General features: G+C 40.7%; 1 protein-coding gene across 2 annotated transcripts in view; it reads left to right on the top strand.

Annotated features, from left to right (window-relative positions):
* Nucleotides 1-16,427, top strand: part of gulp1a (GULP PTB domain containing engulfment adaptor 1a) — a 68,968-nt gene that overhangs the window by 39,031 nt on the left and 13,510 nt on the right. For both annotated transcript variants that reach the window (XM_070837678.1, XM_070837677.1), the window contains one exon: nt 5,519-5,599. In XM_070837678.1, the coding sequence (XP_070693779.1) occupies nt 5,572-5,599 (28 nt within the window). In that variant the 5' untranslated portion in view covers nt 5,519-5,571. The remainder of the gene's footprint in view (nt 1-5,518; nt 5,600-16,427) is intronic.

Raw genomic sequence — 16,427 nt, 5'->3', positions numbered from 1 at the left:
ACCCAGTTTTATCCCAGGCTGTGTAGCATAAAGGGCCCCACTTTCCCGGAAAGGCGCCTGGGCCAGCCACTTCCCTTACCCCAGCACAGCTGTTCACACAAGACGCAAACATGAAATGATACAGGGCAGAGAAAAGTAAAAAACCCTAGAAAAATAAAGTGTGAACAGAACAGCCCAAATCCTGAGACCCTCCCTGTTTTAAATGCTCTCTCAGGCAGAAACCAAAGGTCTGCTGGCCAGCAAAAACACTCCACCACCCAAGGCCCTGACCAAGCTGAATCTCTACCCAGATACCATTAAAAGAACAACAAATTCCTTCCATTGATTTATATGACCTTTGTAAATAGGCTAACAAGTGTTTTTGACCTTTTTTTGGTCTCTGATTAAAACTCTGATTATTTCCCAAACACAGGTTCACAGAAGCTACTTTCCCTCTGAGTTGCTGCGTGCCACATAAACAAAACATTACAGCAGTCCATTTACAAATACACAACACCCTCAGCGCCAATACATTTACATCAGTGCTGATACAGGAATGAATTCATCTAAAGTGTGCCCATTATATTTGGATTAATGTGTCCTTCTGTATTCTCTTTCTTGTCAGTTGCCCCTCCTTATGTTTTAGATTACTTTACTGACACACTCAAGAGTGTGAGAGAGAGTATCGAGGGATGTGGTGTCAGACAGACAGTTCCCCAGGGAGACAGCATTTTAGATGTAAGGCTCTTTGCCTTACTCTCAGTAAGCGAGTCAATAAAAGTATTTGGACTTCACTTTGAGGTGTTTGTCAGTTCCAATATTGTTGTTTTTTGGTGCCCCCCCCCCCCTGTCCTCTGCCCTCTCCCAGACTGTCCATGTGAAGGACAATCCAGTGTCAGATTTGAACTGTTAAGTGGAGTAACACAATTTCACAAGGGTCTTTTTAAGCTTACCTAATCTTCCAGGCTTGTAGGACTTTGTGACTTACGGTTCCTGATGTTGTCTCCATGCTTCTGTTTTAATTGATGCCTAGATGTTGACCTAAGACTGTTGCCAGCGCACATAGGGTGATGATGAATCACGTACTGCAGCAAAAGGGGCAGACTGCAACCTTTTGCACGTCGGCTTTTATAGGTCATCTCTGGTATGCCACGGTGCATCGCAGTGGAACAGTTCCTGTCGAAAGGGGTCTCTTTTTTGCACATGCAAAACTCCTTTTGGACAAACTGTGGGCGGAGGAAGTCTGGTTTGAATGTCAAGTATCATGTGTCTAGGCAAAAGCTTCTTGTTGAGTTTGCAAACCCCATCATCTCTGCTTACTGCAGTCCTTAGTGTACCACCATCTGGCCCACAGCTGAAAACTATTAAGATCCGCTGGAACTTCCTCTTCACTATTCCTCCCCAGTTTGAAGGCAAGTAAGTAGCTTTTATCTCAGCTCTGTTGTTGTTTTCACATTTCTCTCCATAGATCATTTACTTTTCTTCTTCTTCTTCTTCTTCTTCTTGTTCTCCCTGTAAAGGGTAGTGGTGCTTTTCCTTGATAAAGTACGTCAGGGTGCTGCATTTGATCCACGGGAGTTAAAGTGCAAGGCTGTGAAAGAGCAAGTCTGTCTTTTAGATTAGACATCAAGACACCACGGTTGGTTCGACTGAGGAATTCTGGGACTAAAGTCACAAACAGATTGTACTTGTGATGTCTTATGTGCTGAGCTTAGGCAGCAAGATTCCAGAGCCGGGGTGAGAGCAAAGTGAAGAAAACAAAGGATCTTTGTTGATTTTCTTTTCTGAGGCATTATGTTAGGACCACAGTGCATGCTCCGCTTCTATTCCATGTTAAAAGCCTGCTGCATTTGTAGTGCATATGGGTCAGATTAGAGTCTGGCTGAGAGGCATTTTCAAATGGGACGTTAACTGTGCTTTCTGTCTTTCTTTTTTAAATGTGGCTTTTTAAACAGTAACTTTTGTCAAACTTCTGTATTTGGATTCATTTTCCAATGCTAAAGGTTTGAGAGAGGACTCCACAGGGTCAAAGTAGGTCGCGCTCATTTCCAGAAAGAGTCTTCCCCGAGCTAAATTCCTAATGTTTGAGTCATTGTAGATGAATTGTTAGACTCGGGGTTTTTGCTCTGTGATTTGGAGGATGAGTAAGTTATGTGTCGGCTCATATTTTCAACTGTTTTTAATAAAGGTCAGAAAAACAATTCAAGCTAGCATTGTGTATATGTGAGTGGTTATACTTCCAAATGCTTTGCGTTTTGAGTTTTTTTTTTTCACATGTTCACTTGTTCTGTGTGTCCATCGGTGAGGAATTGAGCAGAACTAACCTGGTGCTTCCACTGCAGCTGGTAAACATCCAAGGGAGACTGAGGAAGTTTGCAGCACTGTGTTAAGTCTGTGTGTGTGTGTGTGTGTGTGTGTGTGTGTAGGTCACGGGGTCTATAGTTCTCCCAAGGGGGTGCTGTTGAATCATCCAACAGGAAGCTTTTAAAACAGGCCGAATGCTGCAGCCGTCAATCAAAATGAGTGACATCATAGTCAGGTGTCAGGCGGGGAATTGCACTACACCACAGTAGGTCACAAACAAACAAAAAGGTAGCCAGGCTTTGTCTGCTGCCAGACCTTACTGCGATGGTTGCCAAAATGAAACCAGTCTTGGCTTTAAGAACTTAAAGCTCTCAGTGGTGGCTGTGAGGGTTGTCCTAAGCCAATCCACAAGATCCTGATAGGGGCCAGTTTAAGCAGTTTTCAATGATTCCGTATCAAATAGGAAAAGCCTGTTGTCACCCATTTCACTCCCGCTATCAAACATGACACACTCTCCTTTTTTTAAAACACCTGAACAAAGTTCTATATTCTAATTATTGTTATTTTTAAGTAGGTACAGTTTTGGTACATTTCTACCTTTACAGTGCAGCTTTTGGTTAAAAACCTTGATTGTTCATTATGGAAATTAAGACGAGCTGTCCAAATTCCCTCCATTCTTCATACCACAAAAGATTCCCGCTGAAGCCTCTCTGTAGGCAGATTTTATAAAAATGCAAAATACCAAAAACCACTGAAATGAGGCTGTGTTTTCTTAATGCAGTGCTGTTTCGCAGACAAAAAAACATGTCTAACATGCTTTTAAGATGAAGATAATGATGCACTTCAATCCAAAAAGCTGGTTCTCTAAAATTCTGAGGCTAAGTACCAAGGGCACCCCTGCCAAGGTCTTAATTTGGCAGCCCAGATACTGCAGAGTAGTGTGGTGCTGAGATCTGCACAATCTGCTCTCCCTCTCTTGGGTGAAAAGTAAACAATAGTAGTGTCCTTATTCATCTGCCAGTGCAATGTTTGCAACAGCATGCATGGACGTTAGACCTGTAAATAAGGAACTCAAGTTGTCTTTTTCAGCAGCAAAGATATTCTGTTTTGGCAGACTGAGGAATGTCCCAGTCCCCACCCTGAAGCTTGTTCCATTTAAGCCTTCTCCAGCCCTTTCCAGGGCCTCTGTTCCAGTAAAATATCCCCTTACTGTGAGAACCTACATTGTATTAGTCACTGCAAACTACATTTGCCCTAATTATATGCCATATATCATTATGTGTTTTATTATGTACTATCTACTGCTAAAGACTTTTCATTTTTCAGTTCAAGGAGACAGTTGCTTATCATTGCAGAGCCTTTTTAATGCAAATTCAGAAATAATTGGAGCGCTGTCATAGATGTGTCTTGCTTTAAGGATGGTTTGTTTGTCACCATCTCCTCCCAGCAGCAATAAAGACATTTGATTCAATGGCACAATTCCATCATTTTGCAGTTCACCATTCAGCTATTCAGTCAAAGTTAATGACCCATTAACCTCCCATGCTAGAGCGATGGCTTTGGTTTCATATACTAGCAATTTTTTTGTTATCTTCTCAGCTCCAAGGACCGTTGGTTGACAGTACTTTAAGTATAAATGCTCATTTTCTGAATGGCATTGTTTGTGTCATACTTCTAATTGGTGTCTGTGCATCATATAAGACACTGCACAGCACCCAACTCAGTTTGTTGCAGTAGCAGCAAGTGTGGTCTCATTTGTTAATTGTTGTTGTTTTACCAAAGTAACCCAGTCCATCTATAGCACTAAGGTGCTACATGCTACGGTATACACGAGGGTATAAAAGTAATCCAGGGTTGGGGTCTTCACAGGTTCGTATTGTGGTACTTCTGCGGGTGTGTGTGTCACTACAAATATAAATGTTTGTGTATTGGGAGATGGAGAGTGTGAATGTGGAGAAATATTAATTAACAATATGCACATCAAGTTTGAGCAGGTTTTCCACATTCGTCTTTCAGATCAGGTTCACAGTTTTCACACATCAAATCTTGTTTCTGTGTTGAAAGATGCAGCGTGTTGAACATGAATCCATTTTTCCATTCACCAAAAACTTTTAATAGCTCAGGCTTCCCTTGATAAATGGAAATGCCACAGATGGAGGTTTTCAACTAATTTTCTAAACTGCCCGGGCACAAGTAAATTTGTTTGCAAAGGCAAGGATTGAAATAGTTGTTATGTGGCAGGCTTTGCATATTTTCCCACAGCACAAGAAGAAAGAATATTGATTGTGAGCAGACTGACAACAGCTACCTAGTCCCGGACAGTCTGTCCTTGCCGTCCCCTAGATTGCTGAGCTCTCATGGGGAATTGATGCAAAGGTCTGAAAGCAGTGGAGGGAAAGTGTCAGATTTTCGAAACGCTGGACTTTATGCATTTGTTAAAGAAATTGCTTTACCTTTTCTGTAGTGTGGCACAGTGTTAATGTACTGCACCCGTTTCTGTGTGGGGGCACAACAGGCTGCACAGCAACCACTACAGTAAGCTTCAGAGAAAGAAGAAAAACTGACTTTGTCCACAGCCCACTCTTTTTAATCAATCTCTTACTTTCTCCATACAATGTCAGTACAAGGGGAACAATGATGATGATGTTTTTTGTGAGATTTTATTACTGACAGAAATCTGGAGATGATTAGTAACAAAACACTGAAGGTCAGCTCTGGCATATCTTGCGATGACTAAACTCCATGGGTGTGTGTGTGTGTGTGTGTGTGTGATTGTGTGTGTGTGTGTGTGTGATTGTGTGTGTGTGTGTGTGTGTAGCTGGTGATTCAGTTGAACAGGTAACACATAACGAACATAACACACTGACTGCAGCAAGAGATCATAGTGAACAATGTGCCATTTGACTGTTGAACACTGTTTGATAAGACATCACCATTCTGAGACATGATCAGCGCATTAGAGCAGTGAGGACAGTGAGTACATTATTATCAGCGCCAGAAGATTAGAATTCCAGCCGCCCAGTGTGATATGGCCCAGTGGTAAACAAACGTAATGCAGATGGACTGTGACTTTAATTTGAACACATTCTGACAGCTAAACATTGCCTCACTCTCAGAGGGTGGGGAATTTTTGCAGAAAAAGCTGCAGACTGTTTGTTTTTAGACTTTCCGTCTTTTTAGTGAAGGCTTGAGGTCAAAGCCATTTTTAACTCGCTTCTCCCTGCTGCTTTTCCAGGTGGAATATTGGCAGATACTCAGGAGGGAACTCGGAGACGCACATTTTCCACTATGAACCGCGCCTTCAATAGGAAAAAAGGTGAGCAGAAATAACGAATGCTAATTTAGCTTATGGAAGTCAACAAAGCCTGTTTGAGCTTCAGTGGTGCCACAGGCTGCACAGACGTTCTTTAGACGTCTAGCAGAGACTCAAACTCAGGTCTCTCCATGCCATGGGACCTTTTCATTAGCTGCAAAACATCAACGATATGAAGTCGTCCTGCCCTGTGCTGAGCCTTGACACTTTTACGGTAGTTTGTTCTGCCACCTTAGTGTCAGTGGGCATCACACACTTTAAAGAGGCTCTCCACCAATTTACACATCAAGTTAAGTTCACTTGTCATGAGTACTACTCAGATGTATAATGTCTTCTGTGGCTCTGGAGGAGCGTTCCTAAAGATTGAAGATCGACACTGATGGTGTCATCAGGGCTTTCTCAGCCTGGGACATTTTTTTAACAGAAGGTCTGTGTTACAAACTGGGACTGTGGGATTTGAAAGAAGTAGGCATTGAGGAGGCAGGAGGGATTTAATGAAAGATGCTGACTAGTTGCTGACCAGTCTACCGTGTCAGAACTCAAGGACTGGAATGGTCCTCTCAATTTAAGCCTCATACTAGCCATTGATTTGGCAGGACCATAAAGTCTTCACACTTGAAAGCTCCAAATAAAAAGGAAAAATAAAACGAGCAAATAAAAAAAACTGATGTTGATTTTTATTATTTTGGCTCATGAAAATTGTCAATGCCAGCAGAATACAAAACTGACAGCAAAATTAAATAGACAACAGTCATATCAACATGTAGTCTATGCCATGCATTTCAGTAAGTGCAGGCAGTTAAGGAGGCTGTGCAACACTCCAGAGTGTTAAGGTGACCCTGCCCAAATGCAGAGGAAGGGATATTTGAGATTGCAGTGTGCAAACAGCTTGATGTGTTTAGACCATCTGTCCCACTCCCTCTGGTGTGAATCAGACCTGGAGAAGCCTTGGTCAGCATTGGGGAAGGTGTCCAAGGCCCAGGTGGTGTGCTGGGCTTTAATGATGTTTCAGTGTTATAATTCACTTTTCCCCATTAGGTCCTCTATTTCAGGAGCTAAAGATGGTAATCAGGGAGAGCAGATATTCCCTTTGCACTTCACATGAAATCTCCCTTTGATGGCATGTAATCGAAATGCTGCTACATTTCTTTCATTTTAGCAGGGATGTCATTTCTGTCATTCAGCTCATACTTTAGATCTTCCGTTACGCATGCTGTGCCCATATATTGGTGACATGCCGGAAAAAAGCAAATCACAACACAATCCTAAGGTTGTCTTTGACAGCAGACAGATAATGAGGGCGCCTGCAAAAAGGAAAGACAGTAAAACAGACAGTAAACAGGTCTCTCACCAAATGCTTTCACACTGGATAGCACGATGAGGCCATTCCTTTGCAGCTGTGAGGAGTTGTAAACGGCACATCCATTCACCCGTTTGCCATAAAGCTGTGCTGAAGCCCTTTCACTAAAAGGACAAAAGTTTCTTGATCTCCACCATGCAACTAAATGCCCTTCTTCTTCTCTTCTCTCTGGATTTAATTTCTAAAACATTTGTCACTTGGTGGCAAACAACAGTTAAAAGTTGCTCTCTCTAATGAAGATGTTTTCATCTGAGAGCATGAACCATAAATTACAAATATATGTGGAACCATTCATTGGTGTGCACAGTAAGGGTCGGTGATGTCACGGTAACGGTATATATGAAAATGCAGTAGTTGTAAATTGAATCAAGAAATTGTTTAAATTGACCATATTTGCACATCTGATGAATTTCTGCTTTTATTTGGAACTTCCATACAAACAAAATCACTCCTCACACGTGACCCTTATAAACAAGACTCTGCAGTAACACTAATTTCTAGTGTTAGAAGTTTTAAGGTTAACAGGTCCCAATAAATACCAACCTGACCTCAGTCCTTGCCAGGCAGCAGGATTTGTGAGATCACGTGGTGGAAATCTTTTCTACCATCACACAGTATATACATCATAATGCCCAACTCTAATATGCAGTATATTTCACTACTTCCATATATTTTATTTACCTTCCATTTAATCTGGACGTCAGATTAAATGTCCCTTCAAAGTTTATCCTGCAAATATTTTACTACAAAAAACTGAACACAGGACTTTGCTTGAGCAGTGATTTCTGTTTTTAATTAAAATCCTATGATAAGGAAGATAAGAAGATGCAGGCTGAATTTGGGGAGGACTTGAAACCACATTAGAATTGATTTAGACCAGCCTAGTAGATTGTTTCTTGTGTCATTATGCAGTGGTATGATTCTTTTGAAAATATGCCTTTTTTTTCAGTTTCTTGCCAAATTCAGCTGTGGATGAAATGTTCCCATCAATTGGAAATATCATCTGATATGCAACATTTCATTTGCAGCTGCCAAACTCCCTCATGGGCTGAACAAAGGTTTACTTGCCAGTGATTTCCCATTTGAGTAAATGATTCAGTCTCTGCTGAACTCTTAATAAGTATAAAAGAGGGTAATTGCCTCATGTTGTTGAAGCTATTAACATCATGTCGTTTGTTGTTGTTCATTTATACACAAGGGTGGTTTGGACAAAGGCAGCACGGTGGGTACAGCTTGTCTGTCATTGTGCTTAATTGGAAATAGTTAAACTTAAGTTGACATCTGAATAGTCAACAGTCAGTCCAACAAGTGTATAAATGTCCAACATTTCTCTATAATTTGCTGCATCTTTCCTGGCTGTCTTTGCTTCTTTTGGCTGCGAGAGTGAAGGCAGGCACCGACACCTGGCCCACTCTACTGATTTACCTCCCCATTTATCTCTGCGCCTGGCTGTGTTTTGTGGACTTGATCACGTCTAGCAGGTAATGCCAGCGGGGATCTTGATCATTTTTATCTCCTATGTTTATTGCACTGTGCTCCTGGACGTGACTTGCACTGAATAGTTGGACGCTACAGAGGTCATGTGCCCCTTTTTTGGGGAAGCACAGAGGAGCAGTTTAGAAAATATAACTCACCTAGCATATTATGCACCATACCAGTGACTTTTCAAAGTGATTTCATGACTTGGTGGTTGATGAACTCGTGAAAAACTGTATCGCATTTACACTTAGTCGGCAGTTTGTTAGGTTCACCTAGCTAAAAGGAATGCAGCCCTGATTAAATCCTCCCTTCAAGAAGGTTATAATGTACTGTTTTTCTTGAAACTGTTTGGAGAGGTGTTGATTCAACTTCATGATCATTCCACAGGCTGCCGTTTGTGTTGCTGTTGAATTGGATTGAGTAATAAGAAATCTGTAGCATTTAGTCGAACCTCATTAATAGAAAGCGGGACACTGCAACCTTCATGAAGGACAAATGATCAGGCTTCTGTTTCAGGCTGCATAGGGTTAGGGTTAGGGTTAGCTCGGAGTACCAAAGAAACTGGCGTGTATTTCATTACGTCTGCCCTCTATTTCACTTTGAAGGGCTGAAAGATTCACCAAAATATTATCAAAACTGTAATGTGACAAAGTTCAATATACAAATTGCAGGAGCTGCACATATTTTCATAAAGGTAAAATGTTGATATATTATTGTGGTGCTGCAAAGATGCTTCGGCTTACAAATCAAATTGCCCAGACACATGGGACATGTTTGCGTTGTACAGATCCCAGCAACAATCACATCATCATGTTTGTATTTTTTACAGTGAAAATGAAAGAAATTATCACTTCCATTAAAATTGACGAAATATGACGTCTTTTGCGTATTGTTACTGCTTAAATAGTAACTTTACTTTGCTTCAAATATTTAAAAAGCTATAGCAATTTACTGCGTAGTCATTTTGTGTAGGTTACCTGCAAATTATCAACAGTCCTGATATATGTTTCAAGTCATGAATTATAATTTCTCTTTGCTGTTGTTTTCACAAAAATATTAGATTATCTAGGGAAAAAATGAAAAGTTTGATTACAACAACCAAGCTTTTCCCCACATCAATGTCCATATTCAGTGCACGTGCACAAGAGGGTTCACTTTTCCAAATTACTTTTTCAGAAGTAATTCACAACCTGGCTCTTAAATTCATGCCAAATTAGGAGACACACCATTTAAAAAAAACAAAGTTATCTGTCTAACTGAAGTAGCTCAATTATATGCATAACGGAGCATGGGTTGTGTAGATCAGAGACAGAGACACAGAGAGACACAGAGAGAGAGAGAGACTGGGTAACAGAGCCTAGATTTTATAGACTGGGAACACTTGGGCCCAGGTGTGACCAGAAGCCACTGATGACCAACCTGGAAACCAAAAAGTTAATTAATTATAAGAACGCTGTTGAGGGATCGCTACAACCTTTCCACTCAAGACAGGTTCCCAATGGGATCACCAACAATGCTGGAGGGCACCCCATGGGATGTTGTTTGGGACTAATAGACAGAACTAAAACCTTTTAGACCTTTTAGTCTAGTCTAGTTTTGCAGTGTCAGAAAATCACTGAGATTTAAGGTGAGGACAAAGAAACGTTCCACCTTCAGCAGGTGAATGTACAAACAGCCTTCTAGTGTCAAACTCAGCACATACATCATTCTGCACAGTGAAGGTCAAACGCCTCAGTGAGGTAAAAATAAGCTAAAAATGTTTTTGAATGAAGGAGAAATTAAACAACACACAGGATATCAATACTACAATGTGCACTGTTAGCATAGCCTGTTTTTTCACAGAGCCACAACATGGGAGCTACTGACCACAGCACACAAAAGGTGCCAAGTACCTGAGGGACTTGGACTTTTAAAGTTAAGTTGATGAAAAAATGTTGACTATCCAGGTATAATGTCACAATGTCTTGGTGATGTATTAAGAAATTCACACACTTAATCAGTTATTGGGAGCACACACTGAATCCACAGTGTGTTTTTTTGGTAGCTAACTGCAGAAAAGTTCATCTTATTGCAGGTCACCGTAATGTGCTGCATCATATCTGAGCCGATTGACTGCAGTAATAAATATATTACACTTCTGCCATAGCAACAGATGGTAGCTGCAGATAAGTCAGGTTAGTGCAGAGGAATAGCCTAAATGCAATGGTCCAATGTGCTGTGATTATACAGTAGACTGGGACAGTGCAGCACTTGCCCCAGATTTTCTCACAGCAGTGGGAACCACAGCTGCTTAGGTATTTTGGTGACACGCATTTTCTCAAGTTTACATATAATTACACATATATGTTGAATCTGCCTTTATTGGGTGTTTCAGTGCTGGAAAAAAATAAAAAATTACTCTCAGTAGCTAGAACACACCTTAATGATATTACCACACAAATAATAATAATCATTATTATTCTGATTATTATTAAACTCAGATGTCTCCTGTCATTATTATCATATCAACAAAAATGTTCCTACAGAGATTATGATGAGGATACACAAGCAATTCAGTTCCTCATGGCCATGTTAGCTGAAAGGCTGGACAGAATGAATGCCAGTCTAAGTGCTGCTCAGCTATTACAGCTATTACACAAGCCATCATTAACGGTTTGTAACATGATATGCAGACAAATAAATTGCAGCTGCTTCTTTTTCCTAAATGTAATGACGGCGTGTGTGATGACCTTGTGCTGGAAGGACACTATAATATACAAGGAAAAGCCAGAGCTGTGTGTCTGCTCTGATCATGCTTTATGAAGCCATTATATGACCATGCCTGTGATCCTTAAGGCCTAAATGGACATTATTATTCCTATCTGCAATATTTAGCATTAGATCTTTACATTAAATCGAAAGAACCCTTTTAAGAGCTTTTCAAGGTAGTAGAGCAGTGGCATTACACGGGCGTGACACAAAAGCATGAACAGTTGAGATGCTTTTGAATCCAACACAGTAACCCTACATTAAGTACATCATGGGCTTCATAACGTTTTGTTTTTACATGCAGTTTGTGTTGTTGTATTGAATTACAGGGATCTTGTGTGATAAATGTCCATTTCTCCAAATGTTCTGTGTATGGTTGAGACAAAACCTCAAATGAGATTTTTTTTTTTTTTTTTACAAGGACACACTGCTTTTATTGTGCATAGCCTTTTCTGTATTTTACACTGGTGTAATACTTTATGTCAAACAGAAGTTGACGTGTGTCACCGGATGGATTTTTGTGCCCAGACAGTTTTACAGTTTAAAATCCTTTATCTCAAAGTAGCAGCGCCCTGCTCGGCAGAAGTGTGGTACGAGTCCATTCTGTTTGTACCTCATTTGAAGTTGTCTTCTGCATGATGGAGAACTGTGCACACCCAGCAAATTCATTGTGTGTCATTGATTGAGCACTGCAGTGAATTAGGCTATTGCCTGCCCACTTCTTGTGGCCCTATAGAAAAATTGTGCACTCACAGCGCAGCACTCAAGCTCTAAAAGGTAAGAGCTAAGCTCAGAGAATGTTAAAGAGGGGCGACCATAATCCTCAAGGATATGAGTTAAAAAGGGCAAGGTTTTACACGGGACTGTTATTGTTATTTATATCATTATTAGTAACAATGCAAGTAATATTGTATCACTGCTAACAATAGTAACCTTTTTGTTTCTTCATGTTTTTCACATGTACTGTACATAGTGAGGTGAACAACTCTGCAAAAAGAGAGCGACCACATAAATGGAACAGACTAAAGACAATAGATTTGCACAGAAATGGAAAACTTTGTGATTAATTTTGAGGCTGCTGAACACATTTGCTTAGGCACTTAGTAATGAAGTATAGCTACTTTAAGAGCAAAGGTACTTGAATGATATCTGGTCTTTGAAAGTTTCTGGGAAATGTAAAATGAAATGTTCTTCTTGATCTCACTTAAAGTATTTTGAGCTGTGGCCAGCAGCTTTGTCACTTGGTCGGCCCACAGAAATTCCACCAGCCTTTGGCAGCCGCAGTTTACCCCATAGGAGACATTTGCCATGCATGTCAAGTGTGTGTGTGTGTATGTGTGAAGGTGTGTGTTTGTGTTTGTGCCAGTTAGAGAAAAGTGGGCGTGACAGTGGGAGTGGCTCAAAAGGCACATAACCTCTCAATGGATTCATGTAACACGGCCAAACTTTGTAGAAAGATACACACACACACACACACACACATAAAGGCAGACATACACATGCACACACAGACCCTTTCATTGGAGACGTGTTGTCCCGCCTCCACACCTCAGCCACAGCCCCTTTTATAACTCATAAAGTGTTTCTTCACTTTTTCTGAACAAATATACAGTATAGAAAGATTTTCACATTCAAAGAAGTACACAGTATTTTGTATCACAACAATACACTTTGACTTTTGCAAAAAGATTGAGCTAGTTTTATAACATCAGGTTATGCATGTGTTGCATGACAAAAACTCAAATGTTTGCAAGGGCTGGGCTCCCACCATTGATTCTTGCACAGCATCAGCCAGCATACGCATGCTTTGAGGCATTAGTTTACATGGTTGCAGCTATTTGCGAATTTCTGTTTGTTGAAGGTGAGGACGGCTTATGAAATAATACACTGTTGCCCATAAAGTTGGAATAAAATGTTTTTTTTACCTCTTTTACCTATCTTCTCAACATTATTGATCAAACTCTTCCAAACATATCACAGTGAAACTTAAACCACAATTAACCTTTGCAAACTGTGTATTCAGGCTTTAACAAAATTGGGGGTATTGAACAATTATTCCAACTTTATGGGCAACAGTGTATATAATATAATATATATTTTAAGGGGATGACTGGAGTAGAAAACTGGAGTACTTGTCTGGAAGACCGTGAAGACCTTTTATCACATCAGTCCCTTGGATTCACTGTAAAACATGAGATAAAGTGTGAGAAAAAGAGAAACACAGGTGTTAGCTCTTAGATTAGGAGAGATTCCTTGTGATAAAGGTCTTATAGATCAAAGCATCAATAAATCCACAAATTACCACAGTGTGGTAGACTTTTTTTCTTTGCAAGGTCTCCTGGTCTCTTTTCCTCCACTGCACCACAATAGAAATGTTTGTAGGCCTGCAAAATGTATTGTTATTTATAAAGGAATGGTATCGAAGGTGTCTGATTCATTACTTAGTGAAACTTTATATCATTTTGTAATTTGTTTTTGCCGCAATATTTCAACCTGTGAATTTAGCCATCACTACTTCAGAGTAGTGATGCTAATAATTAATGGTTTAGCATTACACGACAATTACAATTTTCAACAAGTCAATTAAGTAACATCAATTTCAAGTTAAGCAGTTAGTCAGTTAAAAAATAAGTTGCTAATATGAGTGCTTGTACAAGTAGCCGAAAAAACAAAATAAAGCAGTAACAGTGCAGTGTTAATCAACATGAGTCAAAATTAAGGTCACAATGATCTGTGCCCCTCTCCACACACAAGCTTTGAAAAGTGGACCGTTACACTGCAGTAGAAGGAACGCACCCTTCACTGCTCCAAAACAACAAAACAAAACAAAACTTCAGAACGGGAAGAGTGACCGGTCACTGCAGCAAGAGCGTTCCCTCAGTGGTGGTGACGGCAACTGGCAGGGACGCACAGCTTGAGGCTGATAGTAAGCGATAGAGGTCATGAAACAGAAGAGCTAGGGAAACAGAAGCCCTGATAACATCATAAATACAAAAAATACTAAAATAGTTTGTTTTGTTGGTCATTTTTTGATTGACCACATTTGCATTGTGGAATGAGCCGGTGTTGTTAACTAAACGTAGCCATTGGTGGCCATAAAAAAAAGGTCGTAACCTCACTGTTTAGTAATCATGTCAGTGTAATCTATCGGGAGGGACCATGATAAAAGGGCTGTTTTCAGAAAGACCCAACCCCGTGATGTGACAGGAGAAAGATGAAGGCAGCTATTGCTGGTAATAATAGTCGCTGGAGTGTAACATGCACGAAAGACTTGACTTGACCTTTCTGCTTTCACACGTTCTAACAGGTTCTGTAGAGAACAATGCAACCAATGCACTCCCAGGCTCCAGAGACCTGTGTGCAGCACACCACAGTGTGACGGAGAGGCACTGACACTTTCCCAGCTGTCATCCCTAGAGTTTTCCCTCATCTTCATCCAACACATGACAACTCAGCCACACAGAGTGACCTTCAGATGCCACAACTCATCCTTCCGGCCAGTTAATCTTGCCAACCTGGACAGAACTTTTGCTACTTTCGGTGTGCTTTTATGCAGTAAAGTGAGAGAAGGAAGTCTGCCCCTCCCTACCTCCCCTCTTTTAATCAGAACAGTATGTGCTGACGCCTTGAAAAACTGTCAGCCTACCTGCCATGCTGTGGCTGTGTCAGCCCTCCCCACTACCCTCCTTCCTTCCTCCTTACTGTCTTGGAATTTATAGTTTCTTAGTCTTAGTCTTAGCTATACAAGAAAGGAGACATCATCCTTCTATCAACTCCCACCGGGAAATTGATTGCAGTTTTGAGGAGACTGTTGCAAGGTGCAAGCAGGGATAATCTCATTGTGCAGCTGTTGAGTAAGCTTAAAACAATGATTTTAGTAGAGGAGAAGGCTCCAAGTTTACCATGCAGTGTCTGAAAAGTGACACGAGGTTACCATATAGTTATGTATTAGTAGTTGTTTCTTCGCTTCGGTGTTCATTAACTGCCATCACACTGATTTCCAGAAGGATAAAACATGACTTCCTATGTAAGTCAAGAGTCAGCCTGTTGGTTTAGAATTAATATGGTGGATTAGCAAACATAAGCGGTCCCAATTAAGCGAATATGAAGCACCAAATGAACACTAATTCGACTAGACTTTGATTTCATCAGGCCACTTAGCCAACAACATCAATGTAAACAAAGTCATTAGCATACTTGTGCAGAGGACACGGTAATTGTTGATTCACATCACTTGCACCTTGCAAAGTCTTGATTAATGCAATCAACCTACAGGAGCTGAGCGTCCCAAGGTCAGACCCATGCATCCTTTGTCACAAGAATCATTAACAGGGCAATAAGCTGTTTATGAATGGGTAATGAAGTCAGAAAAGGATTCCTTAATCAATCAATGATTAAGAAAAGCTGAAAAAACCCATCAATGACCCTTAAAGATCTCTGTCCTCTGCTCTTTTCGTGTTAATGTAATCTCCACAGACTGTCACTGCTGTAATTTTAAAGTGAGTCATTATCTGTCAACTGCACAATGTTCATTGTGAACACCGTTATCGAAATAGTTTTGAATAAACAAGATTTGCCTTTTGCTAGACACTTAAATTCCAAACCAGGTCGACTAATGACGGTTTGCTAAGAGTATCTTACAATGATGTCACAAACATTTTTGACAGCCTGCAATTTTCTGTATGAAAAAATGCTGCTTTCACTCGTCAGAGGCATTTTAAAGCCATAATTACACTACAAATGAACTGTTCCGGAGTTTATTTGGGACTGGACAGAGACCACCTCTTCCCCTAGGGTATCCGTGCAGTTGTTTTGGTGTACACCTGAGAGGGATTACGTTGTTGACGCCTGCTCAAATGAATCACACCAGAAAAGGAACTGAAGTCTGATTCGACAGGACTAAAGAGTGCCGGTGTAAAAACAGCCTTATTTACACTAAATAAAGGATGGATATTGGCAGGTTGGATATTCATGCCTGTCAATAATTTTAGAATGCAACTCTACTTACTCCAAACAAGATCTGAGCTGCGTTCAGCCTGACTAGAAGGTCGCAGGATCAATTATCAGAACTGCAGGACAAATAATGGAAGGGGGAGTGAAAGCAGCGTTTGCCCTTGACTAATTGCCACTGCTGATGTGCCCCCAACTGTTCCTGTAGAGCTTCGCAGTGACCAACTAATCAGACTACAACTGTGCTTGGCAACGTCCAGGTGGACATGTGGGGAAATGTGTGAGAGTGAAGTG

Source organism: Pempheris klunzingeri, chromosome 10 (genome assembly GCF_042242105.1).
Source record: "Pempheris klunzingeri isolate RE-2024b chromosome 10, fPemKlu1.hap1, whole genome shotgun sequence".
In the NCBI taxonomy this organism is placed as follows: domain Eukaryota; kingdom Metazoa; phylum Chordata; class Actinopteri; order Acropomatiformes; family Pempheridae; genus Pempheris; species Pempheris klunzingeri.
The sequence above is the reverse complement of the archived record's forward strand: the minus strand, read 5'-3'. Positions and strand labels throughout refer to the sequence as shown.